The sequence below is a fragment of the Numenius arquata genome, chromosome 8 (genome assembly GCF_964106895.1).
Source record: "Numenius arquata chromosome 8, bNumArq3.hap1.1, whole genome shotgun sequence".
Lineage (NCBI taxonomy): Eukaryota > Metazoa > Chordata > Aves > Charadriiformes > Scolopacidae > Numenius > Numenius arquata.
The window spans coordinates 26,531,156-26,558,139 of NC_133583.1; the positions used below are offsets into that span (position 1 = coordinate 26,531,156).

Consider the following 26,984-nt stretch of genomic DNA (forward strand, 5'->3'; position numbering starts at 1 on the left):
GGGCGGCCTCCCGGGGAGCGCGCCGGGCCTCCCGGGCGGTAACGGCCCCCTTAGGCCCGGCCTGCCCGGTGGGGCGGCCTACGGGCGGTCCCGGCCCCGCTGCCCGGTGTGTGAAGGAGGAACGTGGGTTCCGAGGCTTGTGCTCCGCGGGGCAGTGCCCGCTCGCCTCAGGGAAACGTCGCCTCAGGCACTGGCAGGGCCGTGGCGGCGAGCGCAGGGCCCGGCGGCGGCGGCCGGCAGCAGCGCAGGGGTTAAGGGCGGCGGGCCGGGGGGGGCCGGGGGCGGGAGCATGCGTGCTGCCGGCCTCTATTGTCTCCGGCGCGGCGCCGAGCACCCAGGCGGCTGGCGGCGGCCGGCAGCGAGGCCCTGACCGGCCCCGGCACAGCGCAGCGGAGCGGGGCGAGCCGCCCCCGCCGCCCCCCGCCGCCCCATGGGCCGCAGCTGATCGGCCGCCCGGTCGCCGGCCGCGCACCGGGCAGGAGAGAGGCGGGCGGAGCGACCCGGCTGGCGCCCCCCCCCTTCATCCCGTTCCCTCCTCCCCGCCCCGCAGCCCTCGGCGGCCCCCGCCGGGGGTAACGGCGGCGGCGGCGGCGGACTCGGGGCTCCCTCGCCCCTGCGGGCCCGGCGGGGGGAGGATGCCTGGGGCGGGGATGGGTTTTCGCCCGTAGCTTCCCCCCCCCCTCCCCTCCCCCCCTCCCCTTCCCCGCTTCCTTCCGCCCCCTCTCGCCTCCCGGGGGCGGCGCGGCCCCGTTCCCCGCGGGGGGCTGTCGCTCGGCTCCCTCCGGCCCCGGCGGCGCCCATATGGGGGGCAAGCAGAGCACGACGGCCCGTTCGCGGGGTGCCTTCCCGGGGGTGTCGACGGATGACAGCGCCGTGCCGCCGCCGGGAGGAGGGGGAGGGGGGCCGCCCCCCTTCGGCCATTACCGGGCGGGCGGCGGCGGCGGCGCCATGGGGCTGCGCAGCCGCTCCGTCAGCTCGGTGGCCGGGATGGGCATGGACCCCGCCGCCACCGGCGCCGTCCCCTTCGGGCTGTACGCGGCGGCGGCCCGGGCGGCGGGGGAGGCCGAGAGGGCCCCGGGCGGCGGCGGCGGTGGCGGCGGCGGTCCGGGCTCCGACTCCACGTACGCCCATGGCAACGGTTACCAGGAGACGGGAGGCGGTCACCATAGAGACGGGATGCTGTACCTGGGCGCCAGGGCCTCGCTGGCCGATGCGCTGCCCCTCCACATCGCACCGCGGTGGTTCAGCTCGCACAGCGGTGAGTACCGGGCTCCCCGGAGCCTTCCTTCCCTCTCCCCGGCTTCCCTGCCCTCGGCGGGGACGGGTCACCCGGTAAAGGGGGAAGGGGGGGGGCACTTCTCCCTGCCCTGCTGTGCCAAGCCTGAAGGAAGGACCCCCGTCCCCGGCGTGGATGGGTGGGTGAGCACGGGGGCCAACGTCTGTGTCAAGGTCAAGGGGCTGTGGAGGAAGGGGGCTTTCTAGAAGGGAGGTGTTTTCGTTCTGGGATGCCTAGCAATGGATGTGGTGTTCTCCTCTCCCCTTGACACGGGGCAAAGCGGTCTGAGGGTGCTGGAGCTTGAGCCCTTGGTTTTGAGGACCAGGCTGAGCTCCTCGTGTCTCTTCTGAAGGGGGGTGCCAGTCAGGTATAGCAGTTCCCGTGCCTTAGAAACTGGGAAAGGGGTAGAGGAAGCCTTTGAAAGCGAGGTGTGGGGAATTTTTTTTCCCCTTTGTTTCATCTGATAAAAGGCCAGGGAGAGGCCGAAGTGGGTTTTCTCATTCAAGCCAGCTGGCACCGTTGCAGTGCCGGGGAGGAAGCAGAAGAGGAACTGCCTGCTTCTTTAGCAGGGCTGGGTAGCTGGCTGGGCTCTCTTGCAGGAAGTCTGTCAGGCTAAGGGAGGGGGCAAGGTTGCCCCCATCCTCACCCTCGCGGCTGGACCCTTCCGTGTGTCCCGGTGTCTGGAGATGAGCTCTGGCAGCGAGCGGGGCTGTGTCACTGACCTAGTTTTGGCTGGGTACAGGGAGCGAGGTGGGAGGTCCTCCCTTTCCCTCCTGGCTAAAGGGGAAGTCATTTCAGGGATGTCTCCTAGCGTTTCCTGGAATAGTCTGGGACTTCTCTCCCACCCGGCCCCCTTGCAAATGCCGTAAGTGTTCTCCTTGCATGACGTGGTCTGGGAATTTCATAATACGCCTTGGGACAATACCTCATTTTCAGGAAGGCTTGAAACTGAACCAGTGGATGAGAACAAAGTGCCAAGCAAGGCTCGTGGGGCCCATTTTCCTCCTTCTATCTTGGGTTTTTTCCCCTTTACCCAGTCTCCAGGGTCTGCCCTTCTTGGTTAGATCAAAACTGTGTGTCTTGCAGAACACCCCAGGGGCGTTCTGTCAATATTCCCATTGATCCGGATAAGCCGGGGGCTTGCAGTCCTCCCTGGCAGATGGAGAGGGCTGGCTGGCATGTGGTGCCCGAGTTGAGACCGAGTGCTTCTGCAAACTTTTTGCTTGCTCTGTGACCTTGCGCCGCTCCTCTGGTTTTTTAAACACAGAAGGAACCGAAGGTGCGGCATCCTTCCAGGTATTCCGCAAGCCTGTGGGCAAATGAGTGCCCCGGGGCCTTTGGCTGGTGCTGGAGGAAGGAGGATTTTGTTACAGAAACACCCCGTGGTGATCTGTACGTAGAGGTGGTCGGTCAGAGAGTATCAGTTACATTAAATTATAGTTCTCAAACAGCAACACTGGGAGATGAAAACCTGTTCGTAAAAATAAACTGGCTGCAAAATGGAGTAAGCTGTTTTCCAGTTGGTGCGACGCTGCTAAGTTAAAGCCGGTGCCCTTGGAAGATTGCAGCACGGGCTGTGGGAAGTGCTGCAAGAACTGGGTTTCTCTGGTGCCTCTTTTGGGGCCCTCCAAGAGCGTTTGAGCTGGCTGAAGCGTGTGCGGGCAGCAGCAAGAGCCGCTCAGTCCGTGCCGAAGCCTCTCCCAGCGGTAATTCTTCCTCGTTGCTAATTAATAGTGAAAGGAGCGGAGGATGCTTAAAAACCGTGCTGAAAACTCATCGGCACTCATTAAACTTTTGTGTTCTTCCTCTTGGCATAAGATGTTAACGGAGAGTTTGGAGACAGAAGGGAAGGGGAAGTAAGCCACCTCAAAAGTGCTAAAATTCCTGCTAATCTCCCATTGCAGCTGGTTAACCTACAGCAGGGGCTACTCACTTCTTCCCCCTCCGTTGCCCCCCCATCGACCTGCTCTTCTGGCGGCACCGAGCCACTCCATTAGCCACAGGAAAGTGCTGAAGCAGCAGTGCTCCGGTAAATGGAGAGGAGCTTTGACATTGCTGCGCGTGACTGTCCCTGCTCCTCTGGGAGGCTGACTTGAGGGTGGGGATGAGAGGACCTGCTGGCGCACTGAACCCCCTCAGGAGGACATGTGCCTGGGGGTCTCAGGGATCTGCCTGAGTTACTGTGCTGCCGGGAGGAGAGGAACCCCCCCAAACTCGGTGGCTCCTTGCCCTGCTTGCCCTTTTCCTCCTGACTCTGCCCAGGCTGGAGATCTGGATGGTCTCACCACCTTCTCAGCACGTGGGGAAAGTTGTGTCCATGAGCTTGCTCTTCCAGGAGTACTTGGGCTTGGGGGAAGAGCTGGGAGCTTCAAAGCGCAACCTGGGCTCTGCGGGGACGTCAGTGGGACAGCGAGGAGCCCTGGCTTAATGACAATGATAAGGTGCTGTCATTGTGGCAGAGTGTCCACGATAACAGGAGTGCGCAGATAGGCTTGGCGCCTCATCACTCCCTTTATCTGTGATGCTGGTTTTCTGCACCTCTCCAGCTGCTTTAGGGCTCATCTGGCCCCTCAGCAGGGACCCCAAGGGGTGACCTGGGGCAGGCTGAGCTCTCTTCTCCCTGGCTGGTGTCACTTCTTCCCCCCTCTGCACTCAAAGGCTTGCAGAATCACAGGATCGTATGGGGTTGGAAGGGACCTCTGGAGATCATCTAGTCCACCCCCCCTGCCAAAGCCAGTCCACCTAGAGCAGGTTGCACAGGAACATGTCCAGGTGGGTTTGGAATGTCTCCAGAGAAGGAGACTCCACCACCTCCCTGGGCAGAGCCAGGCATGCCCAGGGAGCAGGGTTGAGAAATGGTACCCAGGACCAGCATATGCTGCAGCATCACTGTAGGATGCTGTGGGTTGGCAAGGAGAGCCCGCTGCCAAATTGCCCCCAGGTTCAGGGACGGTAGGAGCAGTTGATGGCCTCTATCCCTTCCAGGGCCAGGAGAGGAGATCTGTTGCTCTTATGAATGGCAAAGCCTAAATGCGTCTTTCAAACAGGGTGGGTGACGGGGCTCTGACCTTTGTGGTGGAGCTTGTCCCTCTCTCCGAGGGGACAGCACTTCCCTGGGTAAGTGAATCCCGTTCCTGGATGGGGATTTTCTCAGGCGTGTCTGCCATCCACACGAGTGACGTAACTGCTCCAGCTCCACCTGAAACTGCCCTGGGATTTCCCTGTCTGCCCGGGGTTTCTGAGATCGGCTTCTTGGCCAACGCTGGTGGAAGATGACAAAACGTCTTTTGCAACTTCGGAATTTGCTTGTGGCACTTGACCGTGTAGCTTTGTGGCCGTTAGGTCTTCTTGGCAAAGCCAAGGCTAGTGGGAAGAAGGAAGAAAAAGGAGACACGTGTGATTTAATGCTGCGTGTCTCCAGCTTTGTGTGGTTCTCTCAGCATCACTCGTGTTACTCATCTTCATCAGAGGATCTCTGGGAGTTTGCAGAGGCTGTAAGTAGCTTAAAGTTTATCTGGAAATCCCCCTCATCACCCAAAGCCCTTGAGTGTTTGAAGCTCTAATAAATCCATATCTCCCTGTCTGCCGGCTAGCCCAAGGGAATGCCTAGCTCATCCTTCTGTGCGGAGCCATCAGGAATGTCACAGGCTTTCCGTGCACAGAGAAAACCGGCTGTTTGTCCCGGATGCCGGCTGCAGCGAGGTCGGGAGGGCTCCTTTGCCAAGTGAGCTGCTTTGTTCTCAGCCAGTGCCTTTGTCCAGAGCGGGAGAGACAGGTGTCCTGGTGGCAGCCAGGGTGCTGGGCTGAGTCCTCCTCCAGGCAGTTAGAGAGTGGAAGAGCTTTTTGATCCAGTTCTGGAGTAAGGGATGTGAAGTAGGGATTGTTTTTTGGAAGGTGAGCTGAAGGTGTGTGTGGTGTTGGGCAGCCCCAATCTGCCCAGCTGGAAGAGGCAATTCCGTGGTGTACCCTTGCTGTGCTCCAAAATCTTTGAGTCTTAAGCGTGTTCTCACCAGTGCTTGGTGATCCTCGCTCCTGAGCTAGTCCTGCCGCCGCAACCTCTACACCAAAACCAGAAGGCTTAATTCTAGCTGGCTAGTCAGCCAGCTGCTGGAGGGAGTCCACTTTCAGCCCTGACTTTCCTGCCACCAACTTTTTAACACGCGGACATCATACGCGCTTCCCTCCCCCCTCTACAGGGGCTAGGCCAGGGGAAGGACACCCCAAGGTCTGCAGGAACTTGCCATTGTGAATCTATTTTTTGCCAGTGGAAATTTCCAAAGGAGACTGTCCTCAAACCATTTTTTTGTGGGTTTGGTGCTGGTGACTGCCTGGCAGCCAGGTCGGGCACCTGCAATGTTGCTGGGCCTGTGGATTAGAATTAGAATTATCTAGGTTGGAAGGGACCTTTCAGAACATCGAGTCCAAAAATTGTTGGGAAGCGGTGCAGGAGCAGTCCTGATGACTCTCTAGGCCAGAGGTATTCAGCCGTTGGAACTCTCTGGATCTGGAGGGGTTGCTCTTCTCCGAGCCAGCAGCAGGACGGCACGTGCCCAGGGGAAGAGGCAGCAGCTACCATGGAAGAACAAAGCCCCGAATACCAGAAGATGAGAGACTCAGGAGGCAGCTTTTAACCAGACCCGCAGCCTGGAGATGAAGTTTTAAGTGTGTCAACGTTGGCGTTGTGCGTGAGAAGCCAGTTCGCTTCGGTCTCCGCAGCAAGAGCTCACGCAGGCTGTCGCTGCGCTGCCTCCCGCAATCTCCGGTGTCCTCTGAAATCTCTTGCCCGCCTCGCCCCAGCAGTGAGGCACTAATTGCCGCCTGTGCTAATTGGCGTGGCTGGGCTCGCTACCCTCTAAACCTGGGCATAAATCAGCCCCCCGGGGCAGCTGGGTATCCTCCCTCACCACCCCCCCCTCGGCTGCGCACACATAGGCTCCGGAGATGCTGCAAACGATGCTCTCGTGCTCCCTGGGCTGACCCACTTCCCAGCCAGGATTGTCTTCCCGGCCCGTGACGTAAGTTTATCCCGTGTTGGTTTGTTTTGCTGAGATGTTTATTTCGGTGAGTGGAATAACCGTAAAGGCTTCTCTTATTTATTAATGTGCTATTAGGGCTCCTCTCTCTCTCGTTCACTGGCCGAAGGATCAATCAGATGCAGGCATCTTTGGTGGAGGAGCGGGACCAGGGCTGGCGCCCGGCCAAAGCAACCGCGGAGAGTCATGGGAAAATGCTGCTAAATGCCGAAAATTAATTTCAGGAGAAATGCAGGGAGGGAGAAAAACCCACTTTGGAGGAGGAAAAAAAAATAAAAAAATCTAAAAAAAAGCTGCTGCTTTTTTTTTTTTTTTTTTTTCTTTCCCCTCCGATGTAATCTCCCGTGTGACAAATCAGACAGGCAGCAAAGAGCTCTTTGTATGAATGAATTCCCTCTGCAGGAGCCAGTCCCCTGGCACCGTGGCTGGCCGGTGGGCAACCATGAAGCGTGTCTTGTTGCCTCTGCTGCTGGTACATCGAAACCCCAGATGTGCTGAACACTTGGGGTTGAATAAGCTAGGGGTGACCTGGCTTTCTCCCGGTTCCCTTGAAAACTGAAATTATAAGGGTTCACGAGTGCCTTACACCGAGTGATGCTGTAAAACAGCGGGCCCTGATGCAGAGCGTTTTACCCACCTGCTCTGGTGTGGCTACAACCCACAACAAGCCTCTCTCTGTAGAGGCAGACCCATCTCTTGTTTCAGATAGAGCAGGAGCGGTTACAGTTGGGTCTTGGAGGGCTCACCGACACCCCAGTCCCACTTTCAGGTGCGGGTGAACCCCTTGGAGACATGGGTGTCCCCTCGAGGATGCTCCCGCTGTGTGTCCCTTGCGGGTGCTGCGTGGCCAAACTGCTTTTGCTCAGGGCTTTCTGGTGGGATGCCGTGGGGAGGTGCAGCTGCAGGAAGCTCTGCTGCCCCAGGGCCTCTTCTCCTGCCGCCGCACAGCGTTTCCCGTGGGCAGAGCCAGAGCTGCCGGCGGGTTTCCTGCCCTGCCGGACTGCGGCGGGCGGATGGGGTGGGGGGGCTGCTTTTCTCTTGGTGTGGTTTAACTTTCCAACCCACTGTGGGTCCCACGTGGCCTGGGGTTTGAGGAGGGTGGTGGGGAGAGATGGGGAGCCAGGGTGTGCAGCAGGTTGGTCCCTGGGAGACCTGGGGTGTTGTGACGCTCGGGAGGGCACGGGCTGAATTAGCTAGGGAAATTCCTGGCTTTCTACTCCTGTGCACGCTGTGGGCCTCCCATCAGTGGCATGGAAACCAGCCCGTGCACCTCCTGCAATGGTCTTTTGGGGCTTTGTAGCGGAGCAGAAAGGTGCAGTGGAAATATTCACCCTTTTGCTAGTTTTAGCAACCCTAGGAGAAATTTCCTCAGGCACCCAAGCGAGCACCCTCGGCTCGTTGAGGCTGTGTGGGGTTACGTCCACGGTTCCTGAGAGACTGTCACCTATTCAGGCACAGAAACGGGGCTGGGACAGGTCCTGGAGAGGGAAGCACAGCGGCACAGATGAAGAATTGAACTGCAAGCTGCTGAGAGCTGTTTCCTGGCCCTAGCAGGCAGGACGGCGTGGCAACAGTGGGTATTTTTAGAGGCCAGCTGCCTGCAACGCGAGCGGAGGAAAGCAGCAGTCACCCAGCAGAACCGAGCGATGCTTCCCCTCTCCCACCTCCCTGCCCAGCGTTTTGTTGCCTCCCGAGCCGGGGCTGATGGCGTTAAGGAGTTTCCACGTCCTCTTTGCCTGTTGCTGCCTCGAAAGGTGGCTGGTTTCGTTCTCCCCTTCGCCTTTCACCCAGGCTGCCCGTTTCTCTGATGACGGAGGGGGGTGTCGGGGACTCCCCTTTGCGCATCCCATTACAGCTCAGGATGGTGGGCGTTTGGGGGATTGTGTTTTGGAGAATTCTCTGTCGCCAGTGAGGGGGAAATGCTGTGGTTTCTCCTGCAGCCGGGGTAATTGCAGCAATTTATTTGGAAGCTCTCCCTACAAGGTGATGGAGCTGCTTTTCCTTGGAAGCGCTGCAGGGAAGTTAGATCCACCTTTCAATCCATCCATCCAAGGCCTGTACATCTGTAGCCGGGGAGAATTGGGGGGGAGGGTGTCGGGTGGAGGGGGCAGGCTTGGCTCTAGCCAGATGGCTTAAATTACCGTCTGCAAGGACATCAAGCCAAGAGGGGCTGAGGAGGATGGGGTGAGGCTGAGCACCCTGCCGGAGCTGCCTCAGCATTTCGGGTTATCCCCACCCGCATCTTGCTGCTTTGAAGCTCTTGTCCGTCCACTTATTTATTGCAGTGTTGATTTCGTAGCCCTGGAAGTCTGCTATTGGCCTGCATGTTACCCTTCTGAGGGTGGTTGTAGGCGCCTTTGATTTCTTTTTTGCTCCCTGTAGGCAGGTACGAAGCAGACAGCACCCTGCAGCTCACCCTTGGGAGAGCGTTTCCCAAGGCCCTGCCCAGCTCTGGAAGTGGGAGTACACTGTGCTCCTCGGGGTGTTCATGGAATGGTTTGGGTTGGAAGGGACCTTAAAGACCATCCAGTCCTACCCCCTGCCCTGGGCAGGGACACCTCCCACCAGACCAGGTTGCTCCAAGCCCCCTCCAACCTGGCCTTGAACCCCTCCAGGGATGGGGCAGCCACAGCTTCTCTGGGCAACCTGGGCCAGGCTCTCACCACCCTTGGTGTTTTTCCTTTCTCCCGGAAAAGAGAGCTTGAAATCCCGGTGGCCGCTGGCTGCGGGATGGCTCAGTCCTTCCTGTGTTGGAGGGTGGCACACTTTGAAGCGAAGGGGTGGCAGGAGCAGAGAAGGTGGACAGCCGGGCAGGGCTACTCCTGCCTCCGCTACCGTGGGCAGACCCTGCCCCTCGCCGAGGGCTCTGTTCCTCTGAGATGTCGTGCTTTGTGTTTCAGAGGTTGGGCTCCCGACGCTGCAGAAAACCGGCTCTGTCTGCCAGCCGCCTCCGTGCTGGAAAGCCAGCTGGGAAGCAGGGCTTCTCTGGAGCCAGTCGTGTGGTGTGGCCCCATCCCCAGCATTGGGGTATCTCCCAAATCCCCAACCTCTGGTTGGAGAAGGGGAGCTTGTACTGCCTTGCTGGGCAGCTCGGTGCTGTCGAGCATCCCTCTCTCACCACACCACTCACAGCAGAAGTGTGTGATCATCCCGCACGTCCGCACCCCACTTCTTCCCTTTCTGCTATCCTGGGGCATTCACCGAGCATCCCTTGGCAGTTCCAGACTCTCTCGGGGAGCAGGGAGATGCTCTCTGCCACGAATCTCTTCCTACCACGCGAGGAGCTGGGGGCAGGAGAGGTTAGGGCTTGCTCTGCAGTGTGCTCCTCCCTAGGATTTTTTTCCAACAGTGTCTTTCCTTCTGCAGAAACCACCAGTGTTAACTGGCCGTAAGCATTTCACAGCCATGTGCTGCCTGTGGGCGTAGAGCAGGAAAGGCACAGGGAGCTGTTTGCTCCTCGCTATATTAAAAATCGCCCTTTCTCTACCCTGAAAAGCAGTGCTCCCTCCTTCCCGTGCACCCTGGGCGCTGGGGATTTCTCACTCTTGAAAACCAGTTGCTCCAGTAACTCCTGCCACCGTGGCTTAGGCGTGAAGTGCCACGGGAGACCCTCCGCCACAGCGGTGCTGCTGTGGGATGCCAGGGGAGGAAGTATCCCGGGAGCCGGATGGAATTGCTTCCCAGCAGGAGCGGGTTACGTGGGTGAGATCAGTGCTGGGCGCTTCTCCCTCTGCCAGCGTTGTCAAGCTGGGACGTGCCATCGCGTGTCCCTGGAGCGTCCCTTCATCCTCCCAGCGAGATCAGCTGAGGTGTGACGGAGCCTCAGCAAGCGTCAAAGGCGGGAGTTTTCTGCTTTGGAAAAACCCGGGGGTCAGTAGTGGGGCAGCCAGGGAGCTGCCGCTTCACCCCACGGGGTGGGATCCGGTTGCGTTTGGGAATGGCTCAGGTCAGGCTTTTGCTCTTGAGCCTTTCCGAGAGCGGGGAGTTCCTCTGGCAGCTCGGCAGTGGCTGGAGCCCAGCAGCGGGGACTCCGTGGGTGCCTCCCCAACGCACGGCTTAGTCAGAAGTGACTCACCCCGCGTGACGTGTCCCTTGCTGCTCCCTCTCAGCCCCTGCCAAGCCGAAACCTCCGACTCTCTCCCTCTTTCCGAGTTGCGTCCCACTGTGCTGCCGGAGAATCCCCTACGCTCCTTCATTTGGCCACCTGGGACTTCCCCCCCTTGCCCTGTTGGCTCCGTGTGGATAATTGCTGCCCACAGCAGGGCTTGCATTTGGGCTTCCTCCTTCGCACGAGACATATTCGGGAGGGAAAAAAAGCAGGCACGCAAGCAAACCCTTCGGAAATTCCCAGGTGTGCCTGCAGGATACCTCTCCTCTCTGGGCAACGAATTTGAAACCCTGAGCATCCCTTCAGAGGTGAGGAGACAGCTCCGGGACACCCCTGCACCTCTTCCGCGCAAGGAGATGGCCCCGGGCCAGTTTTGTGACTAGCAGGAGCCCTGGATGAGCTTGTAATTCGGCAAATTCAAGCCCCGCAGCCCAAGGGCAGGAGTCTAAGGTGTTAATGCCTTCGCTGGGCTGTCGCCCAGGACCCCTCTGCTTCACTTTGCTGTTCTCCGGGATGCTAAAATTAGCTTTGGGCTACACACTCTTCCTTATGAAGCTTGTTCCTTATGAAGCCTTTTCCCAGCAGCTGGGGGAGTGTTTCTGCAGTAAACTAGGACTTGCTGGAAGGCAGGATGACCCTGGGAGGTTGCCTTTCTCATCCAGGTCTGGGGGGAACTGATCCTGCAGCACTGTCTGGGCTATAGGAGGGAGATGCTCTCTACCTGTAGCGTAGGTATTTTTTTGTTCAAAAATTGCAATTGCAGCCATGAAAGGGGCAAGGGGGGATGCTTGGGGTGCACAGGCTGTATGCGCGTCTTCCCTGAGAATGTGTATGCAACGAGGGTGACTCCAGAGCCCGTGTGACCATACAGCCGTGCTTCTTTGCTCTTCCTCTTCTCGGTGTCCATGGGCTGTGGTGGAGGTGTCTTGTAGGGCTTTGGTGTGTCCGTCTGCTGAGGCTCAATGGCTTTAGGTGCTCTGGAGCAAATCTCCTTGTGGGGCTCCCTCTTTTGCATCTCCTGCCCCTTCCCAACTCTCCGGCTTTCCTCAACCCAATATTGCAATCTGTTCTGCTTCTTCCTCACCGCCCCCATAAGAAACCAGCTGGCTAAAACCCCCCATATCTCTACCTCCCTCCTTGCAGCAAGCCAGCCCTGGGCTACTGCGACATGGTGCCTCCCAACCCCTCCTGCATCCCTCTGGCCCTCATGGCTTCCCCACATCCCACCTGGAGCACCGATGCCTTTTCCTTGCTGCTGTGTCTCCTTTTAGCAGCTTGAGTTGGGTGGGAGAGGACAGAGGTGTTTCCAAAACCTGATGCCTCAAGCGTTAGGGTGATGCTGGCCTTGGCCAGCTTCGTGCTCCATGGCACGTCTCTGCCGCCTCCGGCTGGCGTGTGGCCGACCTGACAGCAAACACCTGCAGCATGGGGGCTTTGCCAGGAGCCACCATGATCCAGGGACAGCTTTTCTTAGACGTTGCACAGGATTGGCTTCTTTTTGGGTTGCTGCTTCACATTACAGGAGTTTATTTTCTGCCGGCTTAGCCAGCCGAACTGACCTGATCAGCAAGGAAACGGTGGGACGGGGATGGAGCAGGACTGTCCCTTTGCTGGGGCAGCAGCCTGCACCCTTGGGTTTCTCTCCAAGCACTGGATCCAGGGATGTCCCAGCCCAGCCATGTCACCGCTGCCTGGCTCATTGTCTGGGGCTGGCGTCCCCCAGCCCTGCCTCCCTTCCGCCTCCAAGGAAGGTGGGATGTCTTGTTTCCACCCCTGACCCGTCCTTTGTGCTTTCCCCACTTCCAATCGGGGAGGAAGGATGCTCGCATGGTCCTTCTATGGAGCCGGCAAATGAGGCCACTTAAGTGCTTTATTCCTTCCTGCCTACGTGTCTCCACTCATGTCAACCCTTGTGCCACACAACAGCCGAGCACCATCGCAGCGTTCACCCGGTGCCTTGTCTCCTGCTGGGGTGGCATCAGGCTCCGGCTCCTGCATCTACCCCTGCAGCCGATGCTGTTTGCTTCTGCAAGGGAAAGTGGGTTCGGGACCGATCCTGCCAGCTGCCGTGGCTTCCAGGCATTCAATGCAAGCGCTTTGCTGCCAAGAGGAAGCGTGGTCCTTGGTGGGACCGGTCCCTGGTGCCTCTAGGCCCTGGAGCGAAGCAGCATCGCCAGCTGCATCGCTCAGAGGCCAGTGGAGCATCACTTCCATGGTGGGTGATGCTCTCGGTAGAGGACACCCATGGAAGTCCTCAGCTACTGGGTGCCTGCGGTGCCCAAATGTCGGAGATGTGCTCTGCGCACCCCGTTTGCCATCTCCAGCGTGCTGTCCTGCGACTGTCACTCTCAAACAATGAGGCCACTTTAAGCCAATAGGGAATTTATTTTCTAGCAGATGTCAGGTCTGAATATCTTGGCTCTGCAGGTTTCCTTCGCTTGGCTGGTGAGGAGGACAACTCCTCCGTGATCCCTTCCCTCCTGGGGCTGTGCTGGAGCCCTCAAGGGGTAAGGAAAGCGGAGGGCTTGGAGTCCTTACCCAACCACATGTGCTTCTGCTTCAGATTGATCAGCTGGGCCCATAGACACGGTCTTTTGTTTTTTCCCTCTTCTCTGATCACTAGCATGGTTTTTTGAAGATGATCCATCTCTCCTAGCTTCTACCTGGTGCCGGTTCAGCTGGTGATGTTAGGGAAACCACGGGAGGAAGTGCCGATGCTCAGGGTTTGCTCAGCAAGGTGGAGGCACCAGAACTCTGCTTCAGCTGCACGTTTGGACCAAATATTCCCTGCATTCATCTTGTGCTCGGCCACATCCTCACCTGGTGTAAGCCAGCTCCCTTGGCCAGGGACCCAGGTTGCTCTCTGGAGATGTGGAGATGAACTGTGCAGCTGAGGTTGCCACATCTCCCGTGGCCATCAGGCAGCCTGGTGCTCACCTCTGAGCTCCCTGGTGCTTGGAGTGTCCCGTAGGGTGGCCGGGCCACCGGGAGAGGGACCCCTTCTGGGGCAGGTGTATTTTGAGGGGGTTGTGTAGCTGCTGTCACACACAGGTTAGGTGGGGATCCCTTTGGTGAATGCTACTCGCCATGGGGTGGGTTGCTGGGGTTGCACCCGCTCTCTTGCGCCTGGGCTGCTGCTTCCCCCTGCCTTCAGGACACGTCATCCCCCACCAATGTCTTCTTCCCCTCACTGGAGGTGCCGCTCAGCGGTGAAGCTGCTGCTCCCTGCATTTTGGCCATTTGCTAGCGATAGAGCCAGGTTCTACTGCTGGGGAGATGCCACGTCTCCTGGTGGCACTGTAGTCTGTAAGTGGTCCGTCTGGAGGCACACGGCGGTAGAAGAGGGTTTGGCGAGTGAATGTGGATGTGGCATGCGCCTTTCCCTGTGGTTAGGGATGGATCGTAGCTGCGGTGGATGCCATCTCGCCCATCCCCGAGGTGAGCAGCCACTTCCACTCGCAGGACATGGTGTGGTTGACCCCATTGTAGTGCTCAGTGGCTTCCCCAAGCCACACAGGTTGCTGCAGGCATCACTTCTAGACATGAGTCATGGGAATTTCCTATCCCAGCTCAGAAGCACCTGTATTTGAGATGTTTACGGATGGATTGGGACGGTCTCTTGAGCCTCCCACCACCACCAAAAGCCCCAGCAGCCTGTGTGGCAGTGCTTTTGTCACCTTGAGGGTTAACCACGGGGCTTTTTCAGCTTGCATAGAACCTGCTGGAGGTTTTCAGAGATTCCCAGCTCTGCTTTGCCCAGCTCTCTAAAATTAACCATGTAACCTTCCTAAAAATACTCAGAGGGCAGTAGCCCCTGGAGAGCACCAGCTCTGCTTGCTCCCGGTTTCTAGACCAAGCCATCAGAGAGATGAGCTCACCTGGCAACGTGTCTCTCGCAGCCCTGGAAAGCCATTGGCTTTCTCAGAGGCTCCTGCAGGATACAAGAGTCCAGGTCTGGATCCCAACCTGCCTTTCTGGGCCAGCCTGCTTCCCACAGCACCCTCCTCTTCCTTACTTGCTCCTAGCAAGACCTGGTGCCTGCCTGCACGTCTCTGTTTGAGGAGATGGTGCCAGCTTCAGGTTTAATGTGTCGCAGGCAGGAGCATCTCTGGCTGCCCCCGGCGCCTTGGGAGGGAGGAAGGGTCCATGGCTTTTCCCTGGAGCATCCCCTGAACATCCCCGTGAGCGTAGGAGGCCCAGGCGAGGAAGAATAGCTTGGTCCTTCCTCTCTCTCATTTTATTTTTTTTTTGAGGCATGTGGGAGGAGGGTGGAAAGGGCTCAGGGAGGAGGAGGAGGAGGAGGCAGGGAGCTGAATTTTCCATGAGCAGCTGTCAAAATGTAATCTCCTGCGTCGCTGGGGCTGGCAGCTTAGGCAGGATAAATTAACGGGGATTTCGGGGGACGTGGAAAATACCATGGGCCGGAGGGGGCCGGCTGGGTGAGGAGCGGCCCTTTCATCTGCGGGACCAGCTCGGGGCCCCCAGCGCCTGCCAGAACCACGGAAGGATGCTCTGAGGCGCTGTCGGGTGCTGGCTGTCCCCTGCCCTTGCTGGTTTTCCATCCAAAGGTCAACCAGAGGAGGGGCGAGGGAGCCCGACCCCCTTCACTGCCTCCCTTTCCCGCTGGCAGTGGGCTCCCCGCGGCTCCGGGTGCCTGCCCAGGAGGGGGATGCCAGCAGTTGCCTGTGCAATGCCAAGTATTTGTGCCGACAGCTGGGGTGCAGGGCGGCCCCCCGCCCCGGGGGCCTTTCCACGCCAGCTCCTTGCTCCCGTTCAGTCCAGGAATTCATGCAATTACATTTTCACAATTTTATACATATATATATATATTTATATATTTATTTTATTTTTTCGTCCCTCCATCTTGCGAAATGCATAGCCGGGGAAGCGTGTCTGCTTCTGTGCTTGGCTCAGCCCCCGGAGCCGTGCGGCGGCCAGCGTCTGTGGCTGGGTCACGCCGCGCGTGGGCTGGGGCTTGAGCCCCACTCCCTCCCTCTGCCCACCGTCCCCACGTCCTTGCCACGGGGCCGTGGTGGCACCGGGGGTCCCCAGCCCCCAGGGAGCGCCGAGGAATGTGACGGGCGTTTGCGCTGGCTATTTATAAACGTGCTAAAGCCAGCCCAGCGAGCGAAGAGGCCCGGCAACAGCCACTCGCTGGAGCCTGCAAAGAGCCCTGTTTTTCCCCTGGTTCTTGCTGCTTTGCCGGTGGTCGTGCCCCGGTAGCCGTGGGCTGGGTAGTCTCATCCGGAGCCCTCTCCCTTTGCCCCCGTTGCACGTCTCGTAGGATCCCTTCGGGTGCTGCCGAAGCCAGCAGATCTGGGGCAGCTGTTTAAAATAACACATTGGCACAGAAAAAAAAAAGGGGGGGGGGGGGGAGGACACCAGAGAAAACGAGGTCTTCCCGTGAGGTGCGCGGGGGACGGCAGGTAACCTCTGACAATGTTTTTGCCCTGACACCCAGTTTGCAGCCAAAACACCTTTTCCCTTCGCAGCTGCCCCGTGCCAGGGGCTCCCCGCTGGAAACTGGTCCCCGGAGCTTCCCCGGTAGGGAGCGGTGACCGAAGCGCTGGCAGAGCATCCGTGTCCGAGCGGGATCGGTTCAGCAGGGGACAGGGACAGGCGGGATGCCGGGGGGACGGGGAAGGGTGTCTTACAAGGAGAGACCAGTTGGGTCTTGCAGAAGGCAGGCTGGGAGGCTATCTGAGCCCGCTCTATAAATACACCCGGCGGGTAAACACTTGGGAGGAGAGAAAAAAAAAACCAAACGCAACTATTTCAGCTAATGGGCAACTGCTGCCACAAGGTATAAATTGTTCGGGAGTAAAATTAGGCTGGAGAGGAGGAGGTAGATTGGTGCTGCTGCCCGCCAGGCTCCGGCTGCCGGCGCTTGGTGCAAATGGGACCAGACTCTCAGCGGAGACCCTGGGGCTCGGCCCATCTGGGACAGGGACGTGTCCCTGTTGGTGGCACGCTGCGGGCCAGCCCAACACCCTCCTGGAGGAGCCTCTGGGCTTCAGGGCTCCTTGTTTTAGCAGGTCCCTTTAGAGCCAGTCCCCCACCACCCATGATGCTCATCCTTGCTGTGCCCTCCTGGGAAATAGCCACCCTCCGGAGGGGCAGGAGTTGGTATCCCTCTGCGAGGGTTTCATCCGGGGAACCGGGAAGTAATCTGTATTTATCACCGCTGCTAATGAAGGGGTGCTCGGATGGTGAGCAGTTGTCCCGGCTGTTTGCACGGCAGAGGTCTGAGCTGCTTCCCGTTAAAGCCACCCGCGCTTTTTCCTTTCCAGGAAGCAAAAAAAAAATGCCCTCGCCACGTCCACGTGGTGGCAAACAAGGACCTGATTCATCCTTAGATAATTTGTGTATGTTCCTTTTCCCTTCTTTCCTGAGCAGCCTTTGCATATATATGAAGAAAGCTCTTAAGCGGCACTGCAGTCAAACCTGATCTGCTTTTAGAAGACAGGTCCTTAAATTACCCGCTCGCTCTCTGCAGGCAGGGAATTGCTGGATGTTCTGGTGCAAACCCATGGTGGCGGTGGTGGCACGCGCTTGTTCGGCTGCATCGATTTGAGGGACAAACCCGTGGCCTGGAGCTGGCTGCTTTGGGAGGACAAGAAATCGCGGGCCGGCGACCTGCAGGGCTGGCTGGGGATTTGATCCCCGAGAGTTTGGGGCTTAGAAACCCGAGTTTGGGGCAGCCTCGCTCAGTGACGCTGGGGACGATGCTGTGGAGGTCTGGCGCAGGTCGAGGAGGTGACGGCACCTCTGTGATGCCCTTGGCACCAGCCGGGCCCCGTCCTCACACCCGGGCAAGGACACAGAGCAGATCTGGCCATCACGGCCAGCTTCATCCAAGAGTCCAGGTCACCAGGCAGAGACAAGGTCAATCTGGGGACATCACCCCGCGGGGTCCCCCTGGCTCCTGGGGCTGCTGGCTGGCACTGGTGGGGCGAGCGCCCACCTCGCTCCTGCAAAAACCTGCAGAAAACAGCAATTTGGGCTCGCGGCTCCAGCCTCTCCTAAAGAAAAACCTCCTTCCTTGCAGCTTTTCAGGCTCAGCCGTGCAGGGACGAGCTGTGGCAGCAGGAACGGCACTGTCCCGGAGTGGGGACGTGTCCCCGCACTTGCCAGCCGTGGGGTACCGCGTGCCCTGGGCTGCTCGTCGCCCTTTAAGGCCCAGCAGCTGCTGGTGGCCACGTGTGCGCTGCCTTGGCACCATCTCCCTGCCCTCTGCGCCACGGCGGGCACAGGGACGACCGGCGCGCCGGCTTGGGCGGCTTTCCCCCTCTCCGGCGGCTGTCCCCAAAGCTGGCGGGGACAGGATGAGCGGGCGCCCAGCGGGTGATGCGTGGGGTGCGTGCCACCATGCAGGCGGCAGGTGAGGGGCTGCCCTGCCCCGCCATGGCCTCGGGGACACCCCGGGATGTGGGATGGGCTCTTCTCCTCCTCCCCTCGCTAAGGGCTCATCTCTCTGCTCTCCCTCCAGGTTTCAAGTGCCCCATTTGCTCTAAATCTGTGGCTTCTGACGAGATGGAAATGCACTTTATCATGTGTCTGAGCAAACCTCGCCTTTCCTACAATGGTAAGGGCCGGCGGCCAGGCTGTGTGCGGGGGGGACACGGCATCCTGCCGGCTTGGGACGGCTCCGGCAGGCTGGAAAGACGCTTGCTGCAGGCTGGGTGGGCAAGCGGTTCAGCTGGGCTTGCCAAGAGGGCTGTGCTCCAGCGGTCCCTGCTTTGCTCCACTCCCTGGCATGGCTTGTCCTGACCGCCTTTGCCTTGGGACCCTCTGCAGCACAGCCCCCTCTCCGTGGTGCTCGCCATGGTGTGCTGTGCTGGAGGGAGCCGTCCTGGCTACGGCAGGGGACGTGTCATAGAATCACGGAATGGTTTGGGTTGGAAGGGATCTTAAAGCCCATCCAGTCCTACCCCCTGTCCCTGGGCAGAGGCACCTCCCACCAGACCAGGTTGCTCCAAGCCCCCTCCAACCTGGCCTTGAACCCCTCCAGGGATGGGGCAGCCACAGCTTCTCTGGGCAACCTGGGCCAGGCTCTCACCACCCTCACAGCAAAGAATTTCTTCCTGAGATCTCATCTCCATCTCCCCTCTTTCAGTGTCAAACCCTTCCCCCTCCTCCTATGGCTCCCCTCCCTGATCCAGAGTCCCTCCCCAGGTTTCCTGGAGCCCCTTGAGGGACTGGAAGGGTCTCTAAGGTCTCCCCGGAGCCTTCTCTTCTCCAGGCTGAACCCCCCCAACTCTCTCAGCCTGTCCTCCCAGCAGAGGGGTTCCATCCCTCGCAGCATCTCCGTGGCCTCCTCTGGCCCTGCTCCAACAGGTCTGTGTCCTCCTGGGCTGCCCCTCTGGAGGGTCGTTGCCTTCCTCCCTTCCTTGCTGGCAGCAAGGCTGAGCATGGTCTGCAAACTCCTGCATCTTCCATCCTCCTTCCCATCCTCCTTGAGTGATGCTCAGCCCCTCCTCAGTGGTGCTTTTTCAGAAGCCGGGGGTAAGGAGGTCATCACTGCAGCTGCCCCCACCCCATTTTCCCCCCTGTGCCTCCACCTGAGCCTCCTGCTGCCTCGGCTGCTCCGTCCCGGCTCCCCTCCAACCTGGAAGGGGGATACCACAGGGGACCGTGTCTCACCGCTCTCCTCTCCTCCCCTCCCAGATGACGTGCTGACCAAGGATGCTGGCGAGTGCGTGATCTGCCTGGAGGAGCTGCTGCAGGGGGATACGATAGCCAGGCTGCCCTGCCTCTGCATTTATCACAAAAGGTACCGCTGCCTGCAAGGGGATGTGGCCAGGCGGGTGGCAGGGGGACAGGCGGGAACATCCCGAGGCTTGGCAGCACGGTGGTGACATGCTTTTCTCTCCCCAGCTGTATAGACTCATGGTTTGAAGTGAACAGATCTTGCCCGGAGCATCCTTCTGATTGACCCGCCGGGCGTGCTTGCTGACTTCTCTCTAAGGTGAGCCTGTGGCCAGCTGTTCCAATGGGATTTCACAGAATCACAGAGTGGTCGGGTTGGAAGGGACCTCTGGAGATGATCCGGTCCAACCCCCTGCAAAGTAGGGTCACCCAGAGCAGGCTGGAGAGGATCACATCCAGGCGGGGTTGGAATATCTCCAGAGGAGACTCCACACCCTCTCCGGGCAGCCTGTTCCAGGGCTCTGGCATCCTCACAGGAAAGAAGTTCCTCCTCATGTTGAGATGGAACTTCCCATGTTCCAGTTTGTGCCTGTTGCCCCTTGTCCTGTCACCGGGCACCACTGAGAAGAGACTGACCCCATCCTCTTGCCCCCTGCCCTTTAGCTATTGCTCAGCATTGATGAGATCCCCTCTCGGTCTGCTCTTCTCCAGCTGAACAGCCCCAGAGCTCTCAGCCTTTCCTCAGCAGAGAGATGCTCCAGTCCCTCATCATCTTTGTAGCCCTCTGCTGTACCCTCTCCAGCAGTTCCCTGTCCTTCTTGAACTGGGGAGCCCAGAACTGGTCCCAGTGCTCCAGATGGGGCCTCACCAGGGCAGAGCAGAGGGGGAGGATGATCTCCCTCCACCTGCTAGTCACACTCTTCTTAATGCACCCCAGGATGCCATTGGCCTTCTTGGCCACAAGGGCACATTGATGCCTCGTGGGCAACTTGTTGTCCACCAGGACTCTCAGGTCTTTTTCCACAGAGCTGCTCTCCAGCAGGTCAGCCCCCAACCTGTCCTGGTGCAGGGGGTTATTCCTCCCCAGGTGCAGCACCCTACACTTGCCCTTGTTGGATTTCATCAGGTTTCTCTCCACCCAGCTCTCCAGCCTGTCCAGGTCTGGCTGGATGATGTTCAGGTCTCGCTGGATGACCGTATTTACCCGTGCTGGGTTTGAATCCGTGGCCAGGAGGGGAAGATGGGGTGGGATGGGGTGGCCGTGGCCCCTGCTCCTCACCCGGCATCGTTTCTCTCTGCCTTTGCAGGGCACCTTGCTATTACCTGCTGTACCTCCTCTCCCCGTCCTCCCCGCCCCGCCTGGAGTTTTGGGCTGACTTTAAATTCCTCGAGAAGACAAAAATAAAACCCAGAAACTTGAATCCACTTGGGACAACAGCGAATTATTATTATTTTTTTTATTTTATTTTATTATTTTTATTTGTTTTGTTGTTTTTTGGGTTTCTTTTTTTTTCTTTTTTTTTTTTTTTTTAATTTAAAAGATGTAAAAGCAAAGAGACATCCAGGAGAAGACAGTGTGAGAAAAAGGGGAGCGACCCGCTCTCTCCTCCTCCGCAGCCGCTGGTCACCAGGAGAGCTCTGCCCGCCAGGGAGACCCCCGGGGACGCCCTCGCCCGAAACCCTGCCATGATGTTTGGCTTTTCTCCCCGAAACGAAGGGGAAAGCTGCCGGGGGGGGACAGCCGGCCAAACGGAGCAAGCGGCATTTCTCACCGGCAACCCCCCCCCCCCCGCCTCCTCCCCCCAAACCCTTCACCTCCCACCCGGACTCGCCCGGGGGGGCTCTGCTCGGTTTTTTTTGCACTGACTTTAACGGGAATTTTCTCCTCTCTCCCATCTCCCTTTTGGAGATCTCCACCCCAGCCCCGGCAGCGTGAGACGGGGACTCTGCCCCTCGCCGGGAGCCGCGGGGGTCCGTCTTTCAAGTGTTTACAAGGAGAAAAGAAAAAAAAAAAAAAAAAAAAAAAAGAAGAAAAAAAAAAGGAAAAAAAGAGAGAAAAAAAAAAAACTAAAAAAAAAAACCAACCCAACCAAACCACAACTGAAGCTTCGTGTTGACTGGCGTGTTCTTGGATTTGAGCTTCCCTGCCCCGGTGATGTTTACAGACTGGTCACTCTTTAACTCAGCTATAACCACTCAGAGACTGGAGAGCCGCAGCATCCCCGCCGACCCCCCCCTCCCCGCCCCCCCCGCCAACCCCCCCGCCGGGCTCCTCTTGCCAAAACCACCCCCCCCCACCCTCCCCGTTTTTTTCTTTCCATCTCCTTCGGAGGAGGGTACAGGGGAAGGTCCCCCCACGGCCACCACGGGGGTGGCTTTGCTGGAGGTGCCAAGACGGAGTCGTTTCATGGCAGTGACCCCCCCTCCTCCGCCCCCCCTCCAAAACGTCCACCCCTGTCCCCTCCCGGCGCGGCGGGCGCGTTTTCGTTGGTGAGACCTCCCCTGCCGGTGGCCGTGCCCCTGCGGGAAACCTTTCTGTATTTATATATTAAAAAAAAAACAAAAAAACAAACAAAAAAAAACCCAAAAAAAAACCAAACAAAAAAACTGGGGCGGGGGGGGGGGAACCAACTTAAGAGTTCAGAGCTTGGGGGGAGCTTCCTTCATTAGTCAAGGTGTTTTGATATGGTATTAAAACAATGTTCAATAAAATATTCACTGTTATTTTATTTCACTGGCTTTCTTGGTGAAGCAGGCGATGCCTGTAGGGTGCCGGAGCCCCCCCACCCTGCGCCGATGCCCCTTCCCCCCCCATGTCCACCTTGGCGTGGGGACAGCCATGGTGGAGCTCCTCACCCCCTCCCAGAGGGCTCCCAGCCCTGGGCAAGCGGCTAAAGTGTGGGTCCCCCTGGTCCCCCAGCCCTGGGGGGGAGGGACCCTGTGTGCATTACTTGGGACAGGGACCCCCCCACACCTCCTTGGGAGGGGTTGAGGTGTCCTGTCCCCCCACGAAAGACATCACAGCATGTGGAGGCTGCGGGTGCAAAGGGATTTATTGAGGGGTTGGGGGGGTCCCCGACCCACAAGGCTGGGGGGGGGGGGGGGGGGGGGGGGGTTTGGGGGACCGGAGTCGGTGACAGGGCAGCGGGGCCGCTCTGGGTGGGGTGGGGGTGTCCCCTCAGAGCACCTTGCCAGGGTTCATGAGGTTGTGGGGGTCCAGCGCCGCCTTGATGCTGCGCAGGGTGTCCAGCCCCTCCTGCCCCAGCTCCTCCAGCAGCAGCGCCCGCTTGCCCAGCCCCACGCCATGCTCCCCAGTGCAGGTGCCCCCTGCCGCCAGCGCCCGCCTGCAAGATTGGGTGGGGGGGTGTCACAAGATGGCGTGGGGGCCCATTTGTCCCCCTGGAGCATCCCCATCCCCACCTGCCCAGGCGCTGGGTGAAGGCATGGACACGCTGGGTCTCACCCGGGTCCTGGGTGTTGAAGATGAGGATGCAGTGGAAGTTGCCGTCACCTACGTGTCCCACCATGGGGCCTGTGGGGGCTGTGGGTCAGGTGGGGAGGACGGTGTGTACCCCCCCCCCCCCCGCCCCACAGTGGCCACAGCCCCGCTGACCAGTGAGGCCAGAGTCCTGCAGGTCCTGCTTGGTCTCCACCACCACGTCGGGCAGGCGGGAGATGGGCACGCAGACGTCCGTGGAGTAGCCCTGGGCAAGGCAGAGCTGTGGTGCCCGCAGCTCCATTGGGGGGGTGGGGGGAGTGGGCTGCCACCATCTTCCCCGTCCCCCGTCCCTCACCTGGCAGCCGGGCCGCAGGGCCAGGGCGGCGTACCAGGCGTTGTGGCGCATGGCCCACAGCCGCCCGCGCTCCTCCGGCTCCTCTGCCCAGGCCAGGCCGGAGCCGCCGTTCAGCCGCATGATCTCCTCTGCCGGTGGCCAGCAGCCCTGGGACGGGGCCGGGACGGGACCCCCGGCAACCCCCGGGCACCCGGCCCTCACCCCAGGACCCCCAGTCCCCATCATGGGCATCCACCCCAGGACACCTCTGGTCCCTTGTCCCTGGGCCCCAACCATCACCTTGGATGCCACGGGTCCCCCCTGTCCCCAGGGCACCTCAGTGGGGGCCCCAGCAGCCCTGGGACCATTGGGAGCCCAGTACCCCTGGGACCATGACACCCAGTCCCCCCGGGGCACCCCTGGTGAACCCCAATCCCCATCATGGGCATCCATCCCAGGAAACCCCTGGTCCCCCATTTCCTTGTCCCTGGGCACCCATCCATCACCCTTGGATGTCCCTCGTCCCCTTGTCCCCCATCCCTTGGGCACCTGGTGACACCCCCCCCCCCATCATTCCCCAGTCCTCATCCTGGGCATCCATCCCAGGACACCCCTGGTCCCCTTGTCCCTGGGCACCCGTCCATCACCCTTAGATGCCCCTCGTCCCCGCCCTGTCCCCAGGCACCTGGGGCCCTCAGCAGACCCCTACCCAGCCCTCTCTCTGGTGACCCTCCTGTCATTCCCCAGTCCTGGGCACCCATTCCTGGCCCTAGTCACCCCTCCTTCATCCCTGGACATTCCTGGTCCCCCCCATCCCCTGTCCATGAGCATCCATCCACATTCTCACCCTGAGATCCCCCAATTCCTGGCCCTGGGCACCCATCCCTCACCCTGGTGACCCCAAGGCCCCCAGTCCCCAGACCTGGGAACCCATCCCTCACTCCCGGACATACCCAGTCCCCTTGTCCCAGGTCCTGGACCCCTGTCCCTCACCCCAGGACATCCCTGGTCCCCCGTCCATGAGCACCCATCCGCATCCATGGGACCTCCCGGGACCCTGGACCCCCAGTCCCTGGTCCCCTGTCCACAAGAACCCATCCACATCCACAGGACCCCTGTCCCTAGCTCTGGGCATCTGTTCCTCACCCTGGTGACCCCAAGGTCCCCCTGCCCCAGATCCTGGGCACGCATCTTTCCCCCCCAGAGCCATATCATGGTCTCCCAGCACCATCCTTCACACCAGAACACCCCTGGTCCCCCATCCCCTGTCCCTTAGCACTTGTCCCCAGGGTTCCCCCAGCCCGGGCACCCACCCCTGGCTCTGGGACCCCCAATCCCCTGGTTCCAGTGCCCCCCATGTCCCCACTCTGTCCCTGTGCCAGTGCCATCCCTACCCGCCTGCTGCTGCTGCTCGGCCAGGCCATTCCGGGAGCCATGGAGCTCCAGGAGGAGCGTGGCCGCCACCGGCAGCTCCATCTTGCTGTAGCGGCTGCAGGCGTCCACCATCACCTCATCCAGGAACTCTGGGTGGGAGGAGATGGTGCTGAGCCCCATTGCTGGCCCCCCTGATCCTCGTCCCCACCACTGGCACCCACCGATGCGAGCCACGGGCACGGCGGCTTGCAGCACCTGGACGGTGCAAGCCACGGCCGCCCGCACACTGGGGAAGGAGGCGATGGTGACGGCGGCCGCCTCGGGCAGGGGGTGCAGGCGCAGCGTGGCTTGCGTCAGGAAGCCCAAGGTGCCCTCAGAGCCCACGAAGAGCGAGGTCAGGTCGTAGCCGGCTGCCCTCTTCCTGCATGGGGCCGGTGAGATGGGTGCCGGTGCTGGCCACTGCCCGGGACAGCCTGGTAGCCCACCCCCTGGGGCACCCACCTGGGCTGGCGGCCGGGCCCGGCAGTGTGGAGGAGTCGCCCGTCCGGCAGCACCACGCGCAGGTTGAGGACGTTGGGCCGCATGGTGCCGTACCGCACAGCGTTGGTGCCCGAGGCACCCGTGGCCGCCATGCCGCACAGCGAGGCGTCCGCACCGGGGTCTGCGGGTGGGGGACGGGGCCGTGGGATGTCCCCATGGGATCCCATGACAAGCCAGGATGGTAGCCCAGCAGCCTGGCCCTGCACCAGCCCCAGTGTGGCCCTGGGACCATGGGGACCCTACCTGGGACCATGGTACCCACTGCCCCAGGGACACCCCTGGTGAAACCCTGGGACCAGAGTACATCAGTGGTGACCCCAGCAACCCTAGGACCATGGCACCCACTCCCCCATGGGCACACACCTGAGGAACCCCTGAGACACCGGAACTTCAGTGGGGACCCCAGCACCCCTGACACCATGGCATCCACTCCCCCAAGAACACCCCTGGGACCAGAGAACTTCAGTGGGGGCCTAGCACCCCTGGGACCATGGCACCCACTCCCCCAGGGGCCTCCCTGGGACCAGAGCACCTCAGTGGGGACCCCAGCCCTCCCAGACCCCTGGCACACATGTGGGCACCCCCAGCATTCCCACCCTCAGCATTCCCAGTGTCATGAGGACTGCAGCATCGCTGGGACCACAGCCCCCCCGCCCCAGGGCGACTTCCAGCACCTCTGGGACCATGGCACTCCATGGAGACCACAGCACCCCTGGGACCCCAGCACCCCATGGGGACCTCAACATCCCTGGGACCCCAGCCTCCAGCCCCGTGGGCTCCCCAGCATCCCCAAGGACAGCAGCACACGTGGGCATACTCAGCATCCCTGGGACCACAGCATCCCTCAACCTCCTGGGCACCTCTGGCACCCCCAGTTCCACAGGCATGCCCAGCACCCCCATTGCCCTCCCCAAATGCCCCGGCACCCACAGTACCGACGGGGAACCAGAGTCCTGTGCCATGCAGGTGACGGTTGAGGGCCTTGCGGGTGACGCCGGGCTCCACCGCCACCGAGAAGTCCTCGAGGCTCAGCTCCGTGATGGCATCCATGCGGCTCAGGTCAAAGCAGACGCCACCCTGGCATGGGGACACCATGGCTGGGCACGGCTGGGCACCCAGAGCCCCCCCCCCCCTCCCCCCCCCCCGGGGTGCTGGGGGTGCCGGGGGGTGGCCGTACCTGCACGGCATTGACGCCACCCTCCAGGCCGGTGCCGGTGCCGAAGGGCACCATGGGGACGCGGCAGCGGTAGCAGAGAGCTGCCAGCTCCTGTACCTGCCCCACCGACTGGGGCCACACCACAGCATCTGGGGGGGCGCAGCTGGGGGACGGGGGTGGCACTGCTGACCTACGGACCTCCCCCACCCTGAGACCCTTCCCCTCCCCGGGACCCTTCCCCTCTGCAGACCCTTTCCCTGCCCAGACCCTTGTCCTCCTCACGGCCCTTCCCTTCTCCATGGCCCTTCTCCTCCCCAGGACCCTTCCTCTGCCCAGACCCTTCCCCTCCCCAGGACCCTTGCCCTTCCCAGGACCCTTCCCCTATCCCCCTTTCCCTGCCCAGACCCTTCCTCTCCCCATGGCTCTTCCCCGCCTCAGGACCCTTCCTCTGCCCGGACCCTTCCCAGGACCCTTCCCCTCCCCAGCCCCTTCCCAGGACACTTCCCCCCACCCCCGGACCCTTCCCCTCCCCAGCCCTTTCCCAGGACACCAGCCCCTTTCCCAGCCCCTTCCCAGGACACTTCCCCTCACCCCCGGACCCTTCCCCTCCCCGGACTCTCCCCGGGGGGGTCGCAGCCCCCGGCACCCACGTGTGCATGGACTCGTCGTGCCCGTGCTGCTCCCGCACCGACGTGGCCGTGGAGATGTTGGGGTCCCCCACCACGGCCCTCAGCGACTCCACGAAGTCGGGGGACAGAGGGGGCTGCGAGGGATGGGGGAGGGGTGGGGGGGGCGGATGAGGGTCCAGTCGGGGCGGGGGGGCTGCGAGGGGGCCAGGGGCCCAGGCCCCCACACACACCCCCCCGCGCAGCTGGGGGTACGGGGACACCGCGGGTCCCCGATCCCTCCTTCCCCCCCCGAGCACCCCCGGCCCCCGCCCGGTCCCACCTTGGAGCAGCAGCTGCGGCGCCCCAGGGCCGCCCCCAGCCCCAGCACCCGCCGCAGGGCCATGGTGGCCACCAGCGCCCGGCCAGCGGCAGCCACAGCCACAGCGACAGGACCCTGCCCTCCCCCG

The 26,984-nt window shown here is 60.8% G+C and overlaps 2 protein-coding genes across 2 annotated transcripts; one reads left to right on the plus strand and one right to left on the minus strand.

Moving 5' to 3' along the window:
- The first annotated feature begins 801 nt into the window (after positions 1-801).
- ZNRF1 (zinc and ring finger 1) lies at positions 802-21,064 on the plus strand. The gene is made up of 5 exons (XM_074151401.1): positions 802-1,258; positions 17,907-18,002; positions 19,085-19,190; positions 19,295-19,385; positions 20,374-21,064. The coding sequence occupies exons 1-4, from the start codon at positions 802-804 to the stop codon at positions 19,350-19,352; spliced, it is 717 nt and encodes a 238-aa protein (XP_074007502.1). The 3' UTR covers positions 19,353-19,385; positions 20,374-21,064.
- A 718-nt stretch (positions 21,065-21,782) lies between these two features.
- Positions 21,783-26,977, minus strand: LDHD (lactate dehydrogenase D). Its single transcript, XM_074151400.1, has 11 exons — positions 26,858-26,977; positions 26,560-26,672; positions 25,931-26,072; positions 25,689-25,830; positions 24,715-24,874; positions 24,435-24,634; positions 24,234-24,362; positions 22,861-22,988; positions 22,680-22,770; positions 22,487-22,598; positions 21,783-22,410 (listed from the first exon to the last, which is right to left on the minus strand). Exons 1-11 carry the CDS (start codon positions 26,918-26,920, stop codon positions 22,245-22,247), a joined length of 1,446 nt encoding a protein of 481 aa, XP_074007501.1. The 5' UTR covers positions 26,921-26,977; the 3' UTR covers positions 21,783-22,244.
- Positions 26,978-26,984: the final 7 nt, after the last annotated feature.

Bases quoted from the DNA above. Each gene is read 5' to 3' on its own strand.
- ZNRF1 (XM_074151401.1), top strand. From the start codon at position 802: ATGGGGGGCAAGCAGAGCACGACGGCCCGTTCGCGGGGTGCCTTCCCG. The intron at 1,259-17,906 runs GTGAGTACCGGG...CTCTCCCTCCAG, and splicing joins GTGGTTCAGCTCGCACAGCG to GTTTCAAGTGCCCCATTTGC. The intron at 19,191-19,294 runs GTACCGCTGCCT...TTCTCTCCCCAG, and splicing joins CTCTGCATTTATCACAAAAG to CTGTATAGACTCATGGTTTG.
- LDHD (XM_074151400.1), bottom strand. From the start codon at position 26,920: ATGGCCCTGCGGCGGGTGCTGGGGCTGGGGGCGGCCCTGGGGCGCCGC. The intron at 26,073-26,559 runs GTGGGTGCCGGG...CCCGTCCCCCAG, and splicing joins CACGACGAGTCCATGCACAC to CTGCGCCCCCCCAGATGCTG. The intron at 25,831-25,930 runs GTACGGCCACCC...TCCCCATGCCAG, and splicing joins GTGGCGTCAATGCCGTGCAG to GGTGGCGTCTGCTTTGACCT.